This window comes from Dendrobates tinctorius, unplaced genomic scaffold, assembly GCF_039654945.1.
Source record: "Dendrobates tinctorius isolate UK_male_01 unplaced genomic scaffold, ASM3965494v1 ptg000075l, whole genome shotgun sequence".
Taxonomy (NCBI): Eukaryota; Metazoa; Chordata; class Amphibia; order Anura; family Dendrobatidae; genus Dendrobates; species Dendrobates tinctorius.
The window spans coordinates 21,161,196-21,182,255 of NW_027361743.1; the positions used below are offsets into that span (position 1 = coordinate 21,161,196).

General features: G+C 41.8%; 1 protein-coding gene across 18 annotated transcripts in view; it reads right to left on the reverse strand.

The window, feature by feature from the left end:
• The window catches only part of PARP4 (poly(ADP-ribose) polymerase family member 4), a 278,533-nt gene that overhangs the window by 213,917 nt on the left and 43,556 nt on the right, over window positions 1-21,060 (reverse strand). For all 18 annotated transcript variants that reach the window (XM_073583072.1, XM_073583087.1, XM_073583086.1 and 15 more), the window contains exons 11-23: window positions 19,124-19,261; window positions 18,732-18,830; window positions 15,344-15,527; window positions 13,000-13,159; window positions 12,269-12,393; window positions 12,051-12,182; window positions 11,876-11,962; window positions 8,770-8,934; window positions 8,646-8,692; window positions 5,645-5,726; window positions 5,428-5,565; window positions 2,130-2,307; window positions 44-108 (exon numbers count right to left, since the gene is read on the reverse strand). In XM_073583072.1, the coding sequence (XP_073439173.1) occupies window positions 44-108; window positions 2,130-2,307; window positions 5,428-5,565; window positions 5,645-5,726; window positions 8,646-8,692; window positions 8,770-8,934; window positions 11,876-11,962; window positions 12,051-12,182; window positions 12,269-12,393; window positions 13,000-13,159; window positions 15,344-15,527; window positions 18,732-18,830; window positions 19,124-19,261 (1,600 nt within the window). The remainder of the gene's footprint in view (window positions 1-43; window positions 109-2,129; window positions 2,308-5,427; window positions 5,566-5,644; window positions 5,727-8,645; window positions 8,693-8,769; window positions 8,935-11,875; window positions 11,963-12,050; window positions 12,183-12,268; window positions 12,394-12,999; window positions 13,160-15,343; window positions 15,528-18,731; window positions 18,831-19,123; window positions 19,262-21,060) is intronic.

The window sequence follows — 21,060 nt, forward strand, 5'->3', positions numbered from 1 at the left end:
ATGGGAACACCCCTTTAAGGAAGAAAACAACGTAGCTCCTTACTTTTATAAATGTCTCCATATCTTCTCCAAGGTTTAGCTTTGGAAAGACATAAAACTCTTTAGAACCTGCCAAAATAACATGTACATTTAGATTTTCTCTGTGAATATTCATTATGGTGTTTCAGATAAAAAAAAATCCTTTGTGCCTCATTTAGTGCATAGAATGATAGCTACGAAAATGCTGTTTATTAACCCCTTCATGAGAGCCAATAGTATATTTACTGACCTGAGATATAACGGAATAGCATCCCCATACAGGTGACAATCCAGCAGCTGTCGGCTGTACACTATAGCTGACAACTTGCTGTATCACAAATGATCGGTGTTGGCACCGTCCATATCTGTTTAACCCCTTAGTTGCTGCTTTCAAAAGTGACTACATCAAATAAATGGTTAATAGATTGTGGGGGCTTGCGCTTTGATCTAGTTGACACACCGAGATCATGATTGTGTGGTCCCGATGTTTGCCATAGCAGTTCATGGCCAAATAGCGGCCTTAGAGTTTCCCGGCTCTAGCGGTCGGTTCAGAAGTTAGCGAAATTTAGGTGGTAAACAAACACTTTTTCATTCCGGCTATACCACTTTGCATTAATTCCTGAAAATCACCTGAAGGGTTAATAAACTACCTGACAGCAGTTTTCAATATGTCAGGGGGTGCAGTTTTTAAAATGGTATCAAGTTTGGGGTTTTCCAATATATAGCACCCCCAAAGTCACTTCAAACCTGGATAGGTCCCTCAAAAAAATAAATTTTGTACATTTCCTTGATAAAATGAAAAATTACTGCTACATTTTTAAACCTCCCGAAAGGCTAACAAAATAAATTAGTGCTTTAAAAATGGTGCTGATGTAAGGCAGACATGTGGGAAATGTTATTTATTAATGTTTTTGTGTGGTATGACTCTGGATTAAACGGATAATCATTCAAAGTTTGAAAATTGCAATTTTTTTTTACATTTTTGTCAAGTTTCTGATATTTTTTATAAATAAACAAAATATATCAATCTAAATTTACCACTATCATAAATTATAATGTGCCACGAAAAAACAATCTCAAAATCATTGGGATTTGGTGAAGCATTCCAGAGTTATGACCACATAAAGTGACATTGGTCAGAATTGAAAAAATTGGCCTGGTCACGAAGGGGTTAAGCTTTACGGACTAATCGTTATAGGGTCATGTAAATGGAATCTGCCAGCAGGGTTTTGCTATGTAATCTGACAGCAGCATAATGTAGGAAAAAAGACCCTGATCACAGTGATGTGTCACTTAGTTTACTGGGTGCAGCAGGTGTGATACAATCACAGTTCTCTTTGCTGCAGATCTAGCAGAGCTCGAAATGCTGAGCTGTGTATAACCCCGCCCACACCACTAATTGACAGCTTTCTGTGTATATTGTGCATAGGCAGAAAGCTGCTAATCAGTGGTGGGAACAGGGTTGGACTAGGAGGTACCACACACCTAATCCTGTAGTGATAATCTCCTGATGATAAAACATTGATTTTAATAAAACACCAAAAGTAAGTGACACGACCCTGGAATCAAGTTTTCTGCCTCTACATCAGACTGCTCTCAGATTATGTAGGAAAAAACTGCTGACAGATTCCCTTTAATAAATATAGCTTCTTCCAGTAACTTACACTGCAAATGTCTTAGGCACTGTTCACAAGTCTAGCAGCTAGTTCCATCTTTGGATCATAAAAATGGAAATAAAACATTGGACAGGAAACAGAAGTGTCACATCAGACATTAAAGGGACGCTGTCAGCACAATGACTGTTCAAAATAAGTCCGGCCAATCATTTATATACACCTTCCCACCAGCTTGTTTTCCCTCAATCTCTACCCCCTCTTTTTCTGATTGACAGCTCTGGCTTCACAGAGCCAGAGAAGGGTGGAGCTAGATGGAAACCAAGCAGGTGTATATAAATGATTGGCCCCGCCGTGATACACCGGGCAGCGTGACTTGGTTTGCACAGTCATTCTGTGCTGACAGAGACCCTGTAAAACTCACGCAAGACAGATGAGAATCTAGGAAGAGTCAGAGATGGCACAGAAGATAAAATATGTGTTTCTCTATAAACTTACTTGACCCAAAAAGGACAACGTTCACATATCTGTAGCTCAGGGAACGAAGCGCGAGCAGTGCAACCTGTTTAGCACTCTGAAAACAGGACTCCATGGAGTTGGAACAGTCGAGGCATATCGTCAGAAACACATCATCATAATTGTATGGAATGTCAGGCTGAAAGATCAGCATGCAGGCCTATAAGAAAGCATGGAGTCATCAGTGTAAGCCGAGACTTTCATATAGCTCTGCCAAATAGAAAGGAAGCAAATATCGGTCTGTGTAAAAGAGCCATGTAGGACTGGGTTAATTTCTAGCATTGAAGGTCTAGAGAGCCAGACTGGGTGTTCACTTGTCAGGTCGGCTGGGAAGCCAAGCAGTCTGTGATGTTATAGAGGAAAAAAGACTGTGTAATGGTGGACAGTCTACCAATGCCTGAGAGGTGTTGGAGCTGGTGAGTAACCAGCAAATGTGAAGTACAATGAGTTTGGTGCGGAACCTGATCTGCTGTTTGGGAAAGACTTAGCCTGCAGTGAGAGAAGGACTGAATTTTGAACGGGAGAGCCCACGCTGTTAGGCTGGAAACAGACCAGCGTATGGCATCAGATGAAATATGCTAATGACCCTGCGAGCCTGAGTCGGGTATCAGTGCTCTGTGCTCCGATCTTACTGCATATGAGAATCGCAGCACAGGTGTGAAGGAGACTGAGAAATTAATTTGTCCATCTCCTCCATGGCCTGTGAGGTTTCACACGGACCCATAGGATTGTGTGGCTTTGAGTGAGCTGAATCTCACTGATTGTTCTCACATGCCAAATCCGCATGAGAAATTAAAAACAGATGTAAGCTACCCCATAGTATAACACTGGGCTGAGTGCTATGCAATCATAGAATTGTAGAGTTGGAAGGGACTTCCAGGGTCGAGGACAAGATTCACTAAATCATCCCAGACAGATGTCTGTCCAGCCTCTGTTTGAAGACTTCCATTGAAGGAGAACTCACCACCTCTCGTGGCAGCCTGTTCCACTCATTGATCACCCTCACTGTCAAAAAGTTTTTTCTAATATCTAATCTGTATCTTCTCCCTTTCAGGTTAATTCCATTGCATCTGGTGTTTCCATGTGCAAACGAGAATAAGGATGATCCCTCTGCACTGTGACATCTCTTCAGATATTTGTAGACAGTTATTAAGTCTCCTCTTAGCCTTCTTTTTTGCAAGCTAAACATTCCCAGCTCCTTTAACCATTCATCATAGGACATACTTAGCTCTTCTCTGAACTTGCTCCAGTTTTTTAATGTTTTTTTAAAATGTGGTGCCCAGAACTGTACACAGTATTCCAGATGAGGCCTGACCAAGGAGGAGCAGAGGGGGATAATTACTTCATGTGATCTAGACTCTAGGCTTCTCTTAATACATCCTAGAACTCCTTTGCCTTTTTTGCTGCTGCATCACACTATTGACTCAAGTGTAGTCTGTGATCTATTAGTATACTGAAGTCTTTTTCACACATGCTGTTGCTTAGTTCGATTCCTCCCATTATATACAGTCATTCATGTACTGTATACAATACGTTTGATACTCAGCAGCTACTAACCATATACAGGACCATTTACAGTTTCCCATGCTACATTTTGATGGTCTGTATAGCATCCAATATTTTTTTTCATGCCCATGAGATTTCAGAGTGAAATTGTAGGTTGCTGCAATTTTTTGTTCTCATACAGAATACCGCTGAGAAAAAATACCCAGATCAGCACTGCCTCATTGAACAACATTAGTCTGAGTGCAATACCTTTTTGTCCCACATTACTCGTCCTGTTTATACGCTAGTGTGAGCGAACCCTTAGGGATGCTTTCCTGCCTTATCTGAGCCTCAAGCGGCACCGTACAGCCATCACTGGTTTTCTTGCCCTCTACTGACCCTACACAGCAGAGCTGACCTGTGAACTGCAAAAAATCTGGGAGCTACAGCTCACCTGACTGCACCATCTCTAATGTGAAAATTGCCATATTTCAAGGGTTTTCAAAGCAGATTAAAAATAAAATACACAAAAATTGACAATGCCATTTTTGTGCAGATTCCACACCTAAATCCTGACAAAAATCAACTGACAACCTGCTGCCAAGGCAAATGAATGGTGTATTTTACACCAGTATCACAAGCTCCTGAAAAAAAAAGGCATGGAATAACTCACACCATCAGAGATCCACACACCTTGAAGTCAGGTATGTTTTCTATTAAACGCTCCGGCATTCCAGAGAAAATATAATAAAACTGCGTTCCCGTTATGAGCGTTTGGTAAGTTTTTTGACAGAGCAGGATTTCTGCACCTATTAATTAAATTAGGTTACTTGCATATTTATTGCGCTTTTGATGCTGCAGTTTTTCTCTCTTGTTAATGTGTTATGCTTTAAATAAAGCTCTGTATTTGATACTTTCTGGTATTTGGCTTTGACAAAACTTTATTGCTAAGTTTGTTTATTGACCCCGTCTACATAAAATCTTATCATTAGTATCTGCCAATACACTTGTATTGAGCTGAGGCCTCGCCCCGTCTAGTGAAGTAGCCGACTATAGGGTATGGCGTCGCTCCATACAAGTGTACGGAAGGGAGGCAGAGCCCACTGGCCAGGCGTATGTATAAGGCCGGGGTCACACTTGTGAGAAACTCGCGCGAGTCTCTCCCCTCAATACCCGTCACTGCCGCCGGCACTCGGGACTGGAGTGTGCGGCTGTAGTATTTCTCTGCAGCTGAGCGCTCCGGTCCGAGTGCCGGCGGTAGTGCCAGGTATTGAGACACGAGACTCATGCGAGTTTCTCGCAAGTGTGACCCCGGCCTAACTCACATATACCCTCCAGTCCCGGATTTGAAACCGGAAAATCCCCTCAGCGCACTATGTATGCGCCGGGGGGATTCATAGGTCTGCAGTCATACAGTGTGACTGCAGACTTATCCGTTTTGATCAGACAACCCCTTTAAGAATATAATGCATACCACACTTGGTATAGAATAGGCAGTCTGTTGTGCTTTTCTTTACAGTTGAAAAAATAGACGCATGTTGATACAGACTACTTGCATATGGCACAGGAGACTTTTTTTTAGCTTCTGCTTCGCGAATGGGGTCTGTGGATTGGGTCGATGTGGTTCACAAGTCACAAAAATGAGATGTGAATGGTGTTTATTTTTTTTTGTTTTATGTGAAAACTCAAAAATTTCAAATGCGAACTTTTTGCATAGCTATTGCGGATGGGTAACTAAACAGACAGCTGAATTCTAGTAAACTAGAATAGAGAAAAGAAAGTGACTGTATTGTACCTCACTGTCTTGATCTGGGTGTTTCTCGACCCACATTCTTGGAATATAAAAATTTTCCAGTGATATAACCATAATAAAACCTTGATCGTTGAAAGAACTCGCTTCTTTGGTTTGAACGACAGCTTTGCACTCCGTCCTCTGCAATAAAGACAATGGATTGATAGTTTCCGAATTGCTTGATCTATTGTGCAGCGGGGCTCTTATGGAAAACACTTACCTTTATTTTGATTTCATGTGTATAACTGGAAATACTATCTATTTTCCTTGGCATCTCAATGGACATATCCAAACAAAAAGATCTGAAAGAAATTAAAAATGGAAAAATATGCACAATGTTAGCAAAATGTGTGAAAGAAGGGGGGCATCAAGTACAATTTCTGGATATATAGACTGTATCTATGTGTCACTATGAGACCCCTCAATCCTATGAATATACAGCTTGGGCCAGTTTCTCATTTATATCTGCTCATAATAGGGAATATTTATTTATAACCAATAGAAAAAGACAAATTACATGTTAGCTCTGTATGTACTGTATAACCAAGTATAATAATAAACTACGGTAATTCAGCTCTGGCAAAAATTAAGAGACAACTATACAGTTGTATAAAAATCAGCTTCTCTCCATGTCTGACAGGCATTCCATTCCAGTGTCAGTTGAATTCCAACCAGAGTACACCTCATTCTACTTAATGTGTTTCTGATTAGGTGATCACCTGAACCAAATCTTATTTAACGAAGGAAATTATAAAAACCCTGCTGTGGTGTTCACAATCCTCTTGCAATAGGACAAGCTGGATGGCAAAACAAGTGCTAATAATATCCCAAAAGTAATAGGAATGAAAAAATAACTTTTAATCATGCCAAAGGAGTTGAAAAGAAAAGTCCTGAGTGAGGAAAAGAAGGGCTCAATTCTGGCTTTACTAGCAGAGGGATACAGTGAGCGTTATGTTGCCTCCATCCTTAAAATTTCTAAGATGGCAGTCCATTACAACAAGGTCAAGCAGCAGACACTGGGGACAACAGACCAGTAGAGGGCGAAAACAACTCTCCACTGACCGGGATGACCGTCATCTTATTCGAATGTCACTCAGCAACCGCAGGATGACATCAACTGACCTACAAAAGGAATGGCAAATGGCAGCTGGGGTGAAGTGCACGGCAAGAACAGTTCATAATAGGCTCCTAGAGGCAGGGCTCAAGTCATGTAAAGCTAGAAATAAGCCTTTCATCAACGAGAAGCAAAGGAGAGCCAGGCTGAAGTTTGCCAAAGACCATAAGGATTGGACCATTGGAGCATTCTCTGATGAGTCTAATTTTCAGCTTTGCCCAATACCTGGTCGTCCAATGGTTAGAAGGAGACCTGGAGAGGCGAACAAGCCACAGTGTCTTGCACCCACTGTGAAATTTGATGTAGTATCGGTGATGATCTGGGGATGCTTCAGCAAGGCTAGAACTGGGCAGGTTAATCTTTGCGAAGGACGTATGAATCAAGCCGCATACAAGGTTATCCTGGAAAAACAGTTGATTCTTTCTGCTCAGGCAATGTTCCCCAACTCTGAGGACTGTTTTTTCCAGCAGGAAAGGAAGGAACTGCTTAAATTTTTGTACCAGGAGTGGCATAAGGTCACTCAAAAGCAGTGTGAAGCATGCCAAGATGCATGACAGCTGTGATTAAAAATCATGGTTATTCCACAAAATATTGATTTCTGAACTCTTCCTGAGTTAAAACATTAATATTGTTGTTTCTAAATGATTATGAACTTGTTTTCTTAGCAGTATTTGAGGTCTACAAGCACTGCCTATTTTTTGTTATTTTGACCATTTCTCATTTTCTGAAAATAAATACAAAATTTATTGCTTGGAAATTCAGAGACATGTTGACTGTAGTTTATAGAATAAAAGAGCAATTTACATTTTACTCAAAAATATACCTATAAAGAGAAAAATCAGACAAACTGAAAATTTTGCAGTGGTCTCTTAATTTTTGCCAGAGCTGTATAATATTCTAAGGAAAAGTATTGAAGTACATATAGACATATATAACATTAATATATAATATATATCGTATGTACGGTACATATAATGATAAGGACAAGTATTGAATCAAGTTTTTATGGAAAACTTGTTTTTTTTTCCGTATTTATATGAAGCTTTTACCTTTTCCATGTCATTATCTAAATTAAAAAAAAATACAATATGAAGCCTGACAATAGAGTAGCACTTCCTGTTCCCTCCAGATAACTTTCCAGCAGTCTTGTTATCATCACAGGCAGAATGGCAATGAAAGGTATCACTTATGTATATAGATAGCACAGGATCTCCTGTCCACAACAGGTGATGGTCACTTTCTCCTCCCTGCACAGGGACCTCTGCACAGGTCATTGAGCATGAACAGAAGTCAGTAGGTCATTTTTGAACTGATAGCGCTACTAGTTGTTCAATGCTCATGCACAGGAACGAAAGAAGAAAAAAAGTGAATTCAGAAAATAAAGATTAGACAAAAATATGTTTCTTTTTAGACATATTTTACTGTGGCCTATCCTGCCTATATTGCTGGGAGTTATGTACCTACATTGGGCACATGTGGACTGATTATTTAACCTGTTGGTGTCATACTTTGCTACCTTACTGGCTCCAGGCAGCTGTTAGGCTTTGTGAAACTGGGCCTTTTCTTGCTGTCAGCACAGGATAATGGAGAGCTGCACACTGACAAGTTTAGCAGATGTAAATTCAAAATGAAAACTCGCTGCTCCCCATGCCCATCTCCGGTGGGCATGGGGAGCAGTGAATATTAATTTTGAATATGCACTGGTTACACCTCTTTCAACATTTTATAAACTGCTATTTTGCATCTCTGATGAAAGATGAATGAGCTACATGCTCAGGCTCCGTCCATAGTACGTTATCAAGCTGGAGCAGATTTATTGTCTATCAGAAACAGTCACAAAAACTCCATAGTCTTTCATGGGTCCACTGAGGTTACCTTCATTTTTCATGGCAAGAATAGCGATGCACGCTGCTGAAACCCTAAGGGAACGCCTAATGGAGGCTCTCAGCGTAAATGTGAACACTGACTTAGAACTTAGAAACTTCTTTATAAAGAAAATTTATTGTAATGTGATCCATTAGGATACATAGAAAACTTCTGCATAGCATATTGAATACACAGCTACATTATCCTGATCAGAGACAAAAGAGTGATCTCTAACACTTACCCGCCTGGTGTCATGTCACTTCCAATGCCCACTTTTGCTACAGTATCCTATGAAAATAAAAAGGTTTCAATCAACAAAACTAATGTACCGATGAAGATGCCTCCAATAATGGCGTTTTTTTTACCTGTGTGTTTTCCTTTAATGCTTTGTCTTGTTGCCATTCAGCCACATTTCCAGGAATTGAGAATTCAATACAATCATACTTATGGCTGAGTTCCATAACGTAGGTGATTTTTATGACAACCGTCGCCTTGGATGGTAAATTTCCAACACTCACTGTGAAGATGTCCTAAAACAGCAATAGTAAGACTAACTGTTGGTCATGTCGATTGTCCATAAAGAGGTTTGCAAAACATTTAGATTTTAAAATAGGCATGAGTCCAGACTCCTAGAATGTCAATTTCATATTAAGATTATACAACTATTGTGGATTATCATAGTCAACGCACCAGCCTCATTAGGTCTAAGCGATCTATCCAATAATGTATTCAGCCTATGTGGACAAAAATTGTGGCTCTGTGATTAGCACTGCTACTTTGAAGCGCTGGGGTCTTAGGCGACGACAGATCTACCAACAATAACAAAGACCAGGAGAAATCGTGGAGACTCGGTACAGTTTGTACTGCATCTGGGGGACAGGGTAACAAAACAAGTAAAATGCTTTAGGGTTTTTCTTGTTTTATATATTCAAACAGAGAACAAATCCAGACATTACAATGTCCAACAGGGTCACATATTTTCAATTACGGCGCGTCCCCTCCCTCCCCCCCTTATATAAAAAACAGCAACATACAGTATACTCAGAAGTACGTCCTCCTTTCGGGATCATAGTCTCTCCATCCACGGTGCCCACAATGAATTGAACATTTTTTCCCCTTTTTCTTTTGGCATAAATACCTTTTTCCATATTTACAATAAAGTCTAATAAATTCTTGTATCGTCGGCGGTTCGTCATTTATCCAGTGCCTGGCTATTAATTTCCGTGCAATGTAGAACAACCTAGCTATCGCCAATTTGAACTGATTTTGAATCTGAATCTCATCCACATAACCCAAAATACAAACCACGGGATCCCTCTCAATTCTACAGTCATACACTCCCTCTATAGTGATAATAATCGCTGTCCAGTATGAGTCCAGTCTGGAGCACTGCCACAACATGTGTAAGATCCCGGCCCCATCAGTCTGACAACGAGGGCATCCAGAAGTCTGTCGCAGTCCTGCCCTAAATATTCTGTCAGGTGTCCTATATACTCTATGGATTTCATACTGTATATTTGTGAGAGTCTACCTGTCAGTGACAATTGGGGTATATATTCCATAATCGCCTCCCACTTATCCTCTTCTATTGGCCTCAATTCGTCTTCCCATTTCTCTTTAGCCTTAATCAGGTAATTAGATAAAAAGGTGTGCATTAAGTCCTTATAAATATCTGACATAACTCTTTTAGTTCCCCCATCACTACACACATAGTCCACCAATATGTCCTTTTGGACCCTCATAGAAACAGTCTTACTCAGAGCTGTCTATACTGGAACCCACAGATCTCAGATAACTCATATTCCTCCAGCAGTTTCTCAAAAGTCACTAGTTCTTGCGAGTCCTGTAATTGGGCCATGTATTGAATTCCTTTCCTCGTCCAGTTTTTAAATTCCCCGATTTTGTCAAACTCATTTCATTTTGCCATATAGGGGAATAATTCGTCAGGGCCTCCACTCCCCTAATCCTCTTATTCTCCTCCCACACCTTGTGTACCAGGGCCAGAGTGGGGCATGACAGTCCCAGTTTCCTAAAACTACCTGCCTCCAGTCCTTGAACCAATGAGTCTCTCCCCAGCACCTGAGTCAATATCCGCGAAGTTGAACCCCTGCCCTCTGTCTCTCTCCATCCCCTCAGCTGTTGGCCCTGAGCTGCTAGTTAAAAGATCCACAGGCCCGGGAGTGCCAGCCCCCCCTTATCTTTGGGCCTCTGTAATATTTCCATTCTAATCCTCGGTTGTTTTTTCCCCACAAAAAATCCATAAATATAGAATTGATTGTACGAAACCACCGCTTAGGTAACCATATGGGGGCATTGTGCAGCACGTACAACACCTGGGGCATCAGTACCATTTTAATCAGATTTGGCCTTCCTACCACTGATAGATGTAATCTACACCACGCTCCCACTTTGCTTCTGACCTTACCCAATAGCGGGATCAGATTTAAGTCTGTAAAACTCGAGAGCGGGAGCGATATCTGAATGCCCAGGTACTTGAGCTGCCACACAACGGCCAGCCTACTACCATCCCCCTATATCCTAAGATCTTCACCACTACCGTCCACAGCTAGAATATTGGATTTCTCCCAACTGATTCCAGGCCCGACATAGCCCCAAATCTCCCAATGATGCTCATCACACCCTTCAAGGATTCATCAGGGTCTTCCAGGAAAAGCAGCACATCTTCTGCATATAAAGATATTTTTTCCTTTAAACCCCTTGACGGAGGCTGCCTTTCTAATTGTCTGTGCCAGGGGCTCCACCGCCAATGCAAAAAGCAGCGGAGACAACAAACACCCCTGTCTGGTCCCCCTATGAAGAGCAAATTGTCTGGATGTCTGCCCATTAACCCTGACCCTAGCAGTTGGGGATGTGTACAACATGATATCCATGATATGAAGGTTGGTCTTGTTTTATATAATGAATAAAGTTAGTTGTGTAGCTTCCTAATATCTTTTGAGATTTTATTTTTCATTCTTCACCATTGTAGAGTATGTAATGAGTCAAGCATACGCTTTGATTTTACTTATCTAGGTTACAAGCAAAATTATCCTACAAAAAATTAAACATTAGAGGGGCTATCCACTACTAGGACAACCCCTTCTAAATATGAGTGTTTGACCCCTATAAAATAAAAACACCTATACTCACCTCTTTTGCAGGTGCCATTCCAGCGGCGTCAGCACTCGCTCCCCCGATGCTCATGTGAGGTTGTTATGTCACATGATCCCTGCATCCAATCACTGCTGGCGTTGCTGTCCCCGCCTTCGGATGTATACGTAATCAGGAAGATCACTTCCTGTTGATTACATGAGCTCCAGGGGAGCGAGTGCTGACGCCGCTGGAACGGCATCGGCACCATAGGTTAGTATAGGTGTTTTTATTTCAATGGGGCCAAACACTCAGATCCAGAAGGGGTTGTCCTAGTAGTGGACAAGCCCTTAAAAACAATTTAATAGTTTGGAAACATACCGGAGCATCTTGGTCCATGAGATAAGCGCCATGTCCTTCACTGATAGCAGTCCTGTATTCTTGATGTGCCTTCTGCTTTTCCTTCACCTGAACACAAAGATTTACATCAGAAAAAATATAAATAATAATAATAATTATAATAGTAATGTTACTGTAACAAAACCAAGCCCTGTACCTCTCCTATGATGTGTTTCCCATTGATAAAAGCTTCAAACCCACATACAGCTGCTGTGCTGTCCAGGGGGAAAACATATTTTGCCTCAATAGGGAAGGTGGAATTATTCTTATAGGTCTGGAATATCACCACCTGTTGTAGGAAAAACATGTATTAGAAGATTTATCTGAGAAACACCAGGCCTCTCTGATGGCATGATATTATAATATCACATTTACCTGAGCTGCAAGGTCCATTAACCGAGCTTTCACATGGATGCTCTCGAGAGGAATCTGCTGCCCGTCACTGCCTTTTAGACCACCTTTCATGACCTGTTGCTCAGGTAGTTCCTCTAATGAAGCATCTGGTAAAATAGGAAAATTCATTCACGGGGCGTTCACGTTGTCCAATTTTGTGGGCATTCCCCACTTTTTAGATGGATAGTTTAGCTAAAAAATAGCTTCCAAAAAGGTCCTCCTACTAGAACACAGCTCCTGATTGGGTCCACCTTGTTGCGGTGGGATGGCATTTATGCTTTTTGATAAAAATAGTGTTAACTATGGACCCTATGTTATTTACATGTACTATTACTATTTACTTAACACGGGGTATTTTCTCAGTTTGTTTTCTTCTTTGGTTTCATCTGATATATGGCCACAGTGTGAATGTTCTCCTACACATTGCCTGTAAACCGACTTATGTACCGAATCATTTCTTTTGTTAGAACAAAGCTGTATAGCGCCACCATAAGAGAAGGTACGCATTACACATTGACTATTTTATCATTAGTTTATGCGTGTAAGGTAGGACAGGTCCTCCATAGTGAAGGACTCTCTTTATAACTGCTCTCCATTCCGGCAAAGAGATGAAGATCCTGCACTGAGAAACCCCTAATATAATCTGACATGTACCCAACATATCTGAAAATGAGTTTCCTAAACTCCAGAACTCATTAACAAACATCCCTTACCTTCTGATGCTTCGGGCAGGCTCTTACAATGGTCCGGTGCTTGATCAATTGATATGTACAAAGATTCTTTCTGTAGGTCGACATAGTCCCCATCCGTGGAAAACTGCACAACGTACCTCATCCGTACCTGACTGACGTCATACACCACATACTCATCATCCTAAAAAGTACCACCAGAGTATCAGGCAGGATGATCCACCTCATTTCCCAGATATGGTGCAATTACTGATCATTGTGACTACTGGAAGGGATGCAGAATAGAAGATCCCTGATGAGGTGATGGTGGATTCGGAGCCCCATTCCAAGGTTATTCTATGGTGCCTAATGATTATTTATGTTCCAATTTTTCTATCAAATATTCTAACTTTAAAGTTTGCTTTACGCTACACGATCATGCACTGAGATGTGCTTACAAAAAGTCCTATTACTTGCCATAAGCATGCCATTTTTTTAACTGCTGGAAATGCTGCTGTTCTCCCTAATCTGAATCTGGAGAAGTTTTCCTTTTGTTCCTGCACCTCTCCATTCCTGATATATATGGCTTTCCTTCTTTCCTTGATAGAAATCTTGTCTTTTAGCCAACTGTGCGTGGTCCTCAACTCTTCTCTCTGAATGTCTTCAAGAGGCCCACACCCAACTAGCACAAATGAAGGAAGGGACCATATCTCAGGGACAGAGAGGCACAGGAACAAAAGAAAAACTACTCCAGATTCAGGAGAACAGCAGGATTTACCCCAGGTAAGAAAAATTACATATTTGTGGAAAGTGACAGGTCGTCTTTAAAATAGCAAGATGTACCACTAAGTAGTATGTCTCGATTAAAGGTATTACCCAATTTTCAGCACCAGGAGGGAATTTAGTGTGTGTGTGTGGCATCACATTGTCAGAGCTGTGTGTAAAGGACCGGATGACTGGCACATTTCAATATCTGAGCCCTGTTTTCTGCCTATGCATTGGCCGTAACCCAGAAGAAGGCTAGCTCAGCTATAGAAATGAGCACTAATGATGAGCAGAAATAGAATTTTTTCTCAAATTTCTAATCCAAGACATAATAGGTGCTGCTGGATCCAGAACAAGCTGATGTCTTCTGATTGGCACACCATTGTTAACTGCAGTATATAATCGCTATTTTAAGCATGTTTAAGAATATTTTATTTTTTTTTTAGATTGGCTACCTGAGCCATGGGATCCAGAACACTTAGAAAGAGACAACAGGAAAGGAAATGATAGAATCAAATCAAAGCCACAATTAAAAAGGAGTAACAGTCAGTCCAAGAGGAGAACAAGACAGAAAGTGGAATCAGGAGCAAAGTCAGAACAAAGCCAAGATTGGAACGGGCATCGGCTTCCAGAAAGATCAATGTTACAGGATGCAACTGATTACACAGTCAGCACATCACTAGGCTAAAAGCCAGACATCTGTTTACATAGGATTGAGAATATTTGCAGATTTTTTTCTTGCATACCGGATACTGCACGAGGGTAATGGTGATAAAGGATGAGTACATTATCATATCTATATAGATGGTATGGCTGTACATTTTCATCTTTCAATATTTTATTTTTCAACATATAAAGATGGAAATAATAAATCATGATTTGTGTCCATTTTTACTTGTAAATCATTTGTATTATTGTTTTATTTCTGGGATGTTGATTTGCCACTGCTTTAGCCACACATGCTCCTATGCGGCATTTTGTTTGCTTTTTTTTCTGGCTGTTGTATTTCTATTATGCTTGAAGTTGGGGTCTTGGCATCCCACATACATGTAGCTCTGAGAGTCTTTGTTCCATTTCTAATATGTGAGAGCCTCAAGTTCTTTCTTAATATTCTTCCTCTTACATAGAGATACAGGATAGGGACGGTGTGGTATATTAAACTTTGAATAAATTACTCTTTTTTGAAATTAAAAGATTGTTCCTGTTATCATAAAGCTATGTTCACACTTGTGTACTGTCATTATACTTGTAGGTTTCGTTTTTAGGGACAGAGTTAATGTCCAAACAGATACGTTGTATAACTGATGCAAATGAAAGTATAAGGGAGCAGTCAAGTTTATGGGGTTCACCTGGGTGAGGGTATTTGTCAATATTTAGAACTGAAAGAAAAAGTTCTCTATGGTGTGCTTTTTTTTCTACTGCACACACATAACAAAACCCATATGGATCCAATAATAATCAATGATTTGTCTGCTCCTACAAACAGAAGAAACAAACGGAATGTCGAAACGCAGATGTGAATGCAACCTTACATTTCTAAAAAAAAAATCCTTATAACTTGATTTACAGTGAGTCTGCTATTTACAGATATTTTGATGCATATGAAAAATATAATACTACTTACCGTAAAGTCAGATTTCACTCCCTCCTTCTGCTGGACACCATGCACACTGTCAAAACCATTGGGAGCTTCAGTGATTGTGTAATTTCTGTGAAACACATCTTTGCATTTACCTAAAGCCACGTCACAGATCACCAAGAGACGCGATCCAGTGGTGTCACTTGGCTGAGAATACTTTATGCTTGTGCTATTGGAAAAAAACAAAAAAAAACCAAAACAGAAATGTTTTACAATACACTGCACAAATTAATATTTTGAATTTAATATATACACTCACTGGCCACTTTATTAGGTACACCTGTCCAACTGTGTGTTAAGACTTAATTTCTAATCAGCCAATCACATGGCGGCAACTCAGTGCATTTAGGCATGTAGACATGGTCAAGACAATCTCCTGCAGTTCAAACCGAGCATCAGTATGGGGAAGAAAGGTGATTTGAGTGCCTTTGAACGTGGCATGATTGTTGGTGCCAGAAGGGCTGGTCTGAGAATTTCAGAAACTGCTGATCTACTGGGATTTTCACGCACAACCATCTCTAGGGTTTACAGAGAATGGTCCGAAAAAGAAAAAAAATCCAGTGAGCGGCAGTTCTGTGGCCGGAAATGCCATGTTGATGCCAGAGGTCAGAGGAGAATGGGCAGACTGGTTCGAGCTGATAGAAAGGCAACAGTGACTCAAATTGCCACCCGTTACAACCAAGGTAGGGAGAAGAGCATCTCTGAACGCACAGTGCGTCGAACTTTGAGGCAGATGGGCTACAGCAGCAGAAGACCACACTGGGTACCACTCCTCTCAGCTAAGAACAGGAAACTGAGGCTACAATTTGCACAAGCTCATCGAAATTGGACAGTAGAAGATTGGAAAAACGTTGCCTGGTCTGATGAGTCTCGATTTCTGCTGCGACATTGGGATGGTAGGGTCAGAATTTGGCGAAAACAACATGAAAGCATGGATCCATCCTGCCTTGTATCAACGGTTCAGGCTGGTGGTGGTGGTGTCATGGTGTGGGGAATTTTTTCTGGGCACTCTTTGGGCCCCTTGGTACCAATTGAGCATCGTTGCAACGCCACAGCCTACCTGAGTATTGTTGCTGACCATGTCCATCCCTTTATGACCACAATGTACCCAACATCTGATGGCTACTTTCAGCAGGATAATGCGCCATGTCATAAAGCTCGAATCATCTCAGATTGGTTTCTTGAACATGACAATGAGTTTACTGTGCTCAAATGGCCTCCTCAGTCACCAGATCTCAATCCAATAGAGCATCTTTGGGATGTGGTGGAACGGGAGATTCGCATCAGGGATGTGCAGCCGACAAATCTGCGCCAACTGTGTGATGCCATCATGTCAATATGGTCCAAAATCTCTGAGGAATGCTTCCAGCACCTTGTTGAATCTCTGCCACGAAGAATTGAGGCAGTTCTGAAGGCAAAAGGGGGTCCAACCCCTTACTAGCATGGTGTACCTAATAAAGTGGCCAGTGAGTGTAGAAACCCCAAAATATATAATTCTTAAATATCATTGCTGTGACTAGCCAACCACACACCCCATTCCTCAAGCTGCTGACTTGCCGTCCAGCCAATGCCTAGCCAACCTTAGGACCATCCAATGTATTACTACTATTTATGTATTTACTTACTGCAGGATAGCTATAAATTGTTTTTAGTCTAGGTTTTGAAAGAGATTACAGTGTAGACTCAGGACAAAGCTCCTGGCCAGAACTGTCACTCAAGAGGAGAACCTGCCCCCCCCTCAAGTCACCAGGAAGTACCGAAAAAGTGAGTGGCTCTGAGCTGCTCATGAGACAACTTGAGGATACCCCTTTAATAAATCCTCCTTTTCTTTATTCTGGGAGAATAACAACAGAAATTGTACCAATTTTCTAAACCCTCCTCGTGGGTTCACTTCTAAATTCTACTAGCCCCATCTACCCTACCTCTGACCAGTTAGCTTACTCAACCTTCCCAGTATGAAACCCTTGCCGATGTCTACACCACCTACTATAGATGAGCGGATTGATTCGCAGGCCTCCAGTTCAGTGTCCAGGAGTCTCCGGCGTGTTTTTTGATTAGCCAGGAGAGGCGCAAAGTCCTCTGTGCATAACGTTGTACCGATGATGTTGTGCCAGTTCTGACAAATCAAATTCCGCCCTGGGAATGCTGGAAGGTAAGATTTGGGGGCCTCACGTGTAGCCACCAGGTATCATTGACCTTGATGCTGGACCAGAGTCTCGCAAATTGATCTGCTCATCTCTACAGCCTACCACTCACTCCAGCTCCATCTTTCTTAAGCTGGACATACATAGTAGATGACAGCCATCTCAGTCGACTCTCCCATACACAAGAGCATTCACTCGGCCGAGTGTTCCTGTGTTTTTCCGAGAAAGTCGCCAACTGACACGTCTGTCTGCATATGTCAGGCTTATGCCGGGGAGAAGAATGTGATTGGCAGTCCAATATCGGAGATGTCCGATCGACATCTTTCCAAACTATCAGATGGCTGGCACCTCTATAAACATTTGCTGTTGGCCGAACCAGTCAATATTGGCGGGTTCAGCCAACATTTGCCTAACCTTTATGGGGCCTTTAGACGTCCTCCAATCCACAGACTCCAAAATCTACAACCTCACATATGATGGTAAAGATCTGGAATATTTAAATAGCTCCCCTTATGTGTTATTGACATGAATTCTCAAGACTCGTTACACTTCAAGAATTCAAAAAGTGAGAAGGAAAAAAAAGACTTTAATTCTGTAAGTTAAGGGCCCGTTACACATAGCGATATTGCTAGCAATATCGCTATAAAGTCACTGGTTTTGTGACGTTATAGCGATATCGCTATGTGTGATACTTACCTCCGACCGGCTCCCCGCTGTCCATCTCTGATCGCGCGAGAATGTCCTGGGCCGTTTCCTGCTGGGCTTCCTGTGGCGCCGATGAGCGACGCGTAGACGCGGGTGGGAGGACGTCAGGATCTCCGCGTCTGACAGGTAAGTAGCGACCCCCGACCCCTGCTACGTCGCTGGTGAGATCTGCCTGTGTGGCAGCTCACTAGCGACCACTTAGCGATGCACCAGCGATCCATATCGTTGTCAGGATCGCTGGTGCATCGCTAAGTGTAACGGTACCCTTAGAGTATTTCTGGACGCATGGCATATAATATATCTTAAGCTGCCTCACTGCGACAGGTATTTTTACAGCACTCAGAACTTTTCCGTGTAAGTTAAATGTGATGTTCAGTTTGTATCACTATGACCTGGATGCACTAAAGCAATAAAATAAAAAAAAAAGCCAAGAACCGGATGAGAGTTTCGGTGTATAATGTTGCATCCTTCACAATTCAATATTAATAAAGATTATAATGATATTATCATATTTTCTTACAAACCTTATTGAGTCACTGAAATAAATGCCGCTTCCAAGGTTCCCAATATCTGTCCTTTCACCACCAAATTCTTCAACAATAATCTTTGGCATCATCAGACCACTTTAGGGAACACACAAGAGAAAATAAAAAAGAATAAAATAATACCAAGAATAAATCAAAACCAACATTATCCATAATAATATGGTTATTAAGAATTACAGGACTTTATAGCACAGACTGGAATGGGCACCTTCTTAGTTATAAAGGTCACTTGCGTTTTGAAGACTATGGGCGATTCACTATGTATATCACTCTGCTATTATGTAGCATAATCCACCTCTCCCTCCTCTGTATATTGTGCATCTTCTGAATAGTCTCTCTTCTTTAAAAAAAAGGAAAACGTGCAAACTTACCGAGAGAGGATCCCCACAAAATTGCATGGAGAAGAAGCATGCAGCAAGGGCCGGACGTTTCCTACGTCACTCTTAAAGTTATTGGCCTCACTCATTCTCCCAACTCGTAAAACTCGTAAGATATTAAATTCTCTATTGCTGTACGACGAAAAAAAAAAAATATGTCACATAACACAAAAATTGATCCTACTCACACTGTCAAAAACAAACTCACAATATGAATGTATAAAAGAACAAGAGAAGTAATTGAGCACTGCTGCTTAGTTACTCGGAACCAATATACCCAATTTCAAGCAGCAGCTGCAAAAGCCAAAGATTTTAAAGTATATAAAAAGAGGGGATTAAACCCAATATTACCCCTCTATAAATCCCTCATCACATGTACAGGACTCTATTTTAGTTTCCACGTTGTAAAAAAAAATATAGGTGCTGGGATTTGACCATACTAAATGGTGCGGGAGGTGTCTTACATAAATAGAAGCTGGAAGTATTCGGCTTGTTCAGCTTGGAAAAAAATCCTTACAGGTAATATTATTAAGGTGTGTGAATATGTATATGGTTAAAGGTGTTGTCCCCAATCAGAATTTTTTTTCAAAGGTTCTTGTAGCCGTAAAAAAAAAAACAAGCATTACTCATCCTCCACAGGTCCAGCGCTGAGTCTCCGCCGCTGCCCCAGTCTCTGTTGTTTAGGTGGCGCGCTGTCGTCATGTCGACAGCTCTGCAGACAATCAGTAAACTTAACAACTCTGCCAGTTTAATCCGGCACTTTGATGGTTGGTTGGATGGTTTGTGGAATGCTCGCTCCATCTGCAACAACCTCCACGTGATCCACGACCTCTTTACCTCCCGCAACCTTTCCTTCCTGGCCCTCACTGAGACCTGGATGACACCCCCTGACACGGCCTCCCCGAGTTATGGCGGCCTCCACTTTACCCACACTCCTCGCCCTGGCAACAGACAAGGTGGAGGAGTGGGTTTCCTCCTTTCTAAAAACTGCTCCTTCAACCCTCCCTTATCCTCCCTTCTTTTGAGGTTCACTCTGTCCGTATTTACTCTCCCTCTAATCTTTAAATGGCTGTCATATACCGACCACCGGGCTCAGCCACTGCCTTCATCGACCAATTCTCCACCTGGCTCCTCCACTTTCTCTCTGCTGACATCCCCACCATCATCATGGGGGACTTCAACATCCCCATTGACACCCACCAGCCAGCAGCCTCCAAACTCCTGTCAGTTACCTCATCCTTTGGACTTACTCAGTGGTCCTCCACAGCCACCCACACAAATGGACATACATTAGACCTCATCTTCACCCTCCTCTGTTCCCTACTTAATCTCACAACCTCTCCCTTCCCCCTATCTGACCACCATCTACTCACCTTCTCATCCTTGTCCTTCTCACCTGCCCCCCATGTCCAGCCACTAGCACATCCTCGCAGAAACCTCGCACACCTAGACATCCACAGACTTTCAGACTCTCTTCTACCTCTGTCCTCCATATCTTCACTCCACAACAAGGACAGTGCCACCGCTTTCTACAACGCCACCCTCACATCAGCCATAGACTCAGTCGCTTCTCTCATGCATGGCAAAGTGCGACAAACCAATAGGCAACCCTGGCACAACAACCTCACCAAAAAACTTTGAAAAGCATCCAGGGTCGCGGAGCGGCGTTGGAAGAAAACACCCCTGCCAGACTACTTCACTGCTTTCAAACAAGCTACACTTGCCTTTAAATCAACCCTCACCTCTGCTAAACAGACCTATTTCACAAACCTTGTATCTTCATTATCCCACAACCCAAAACAACTGTTCAGCACATTCAACTCTCTCCTCTGCCCACCACTGCCACCTCCAACTCCCCTCATATCTGCTGAGGACTTTGCCACCTACTTCAAAAACAAGATTGACCAAACAAGGCAAACCTTTACAGTTCC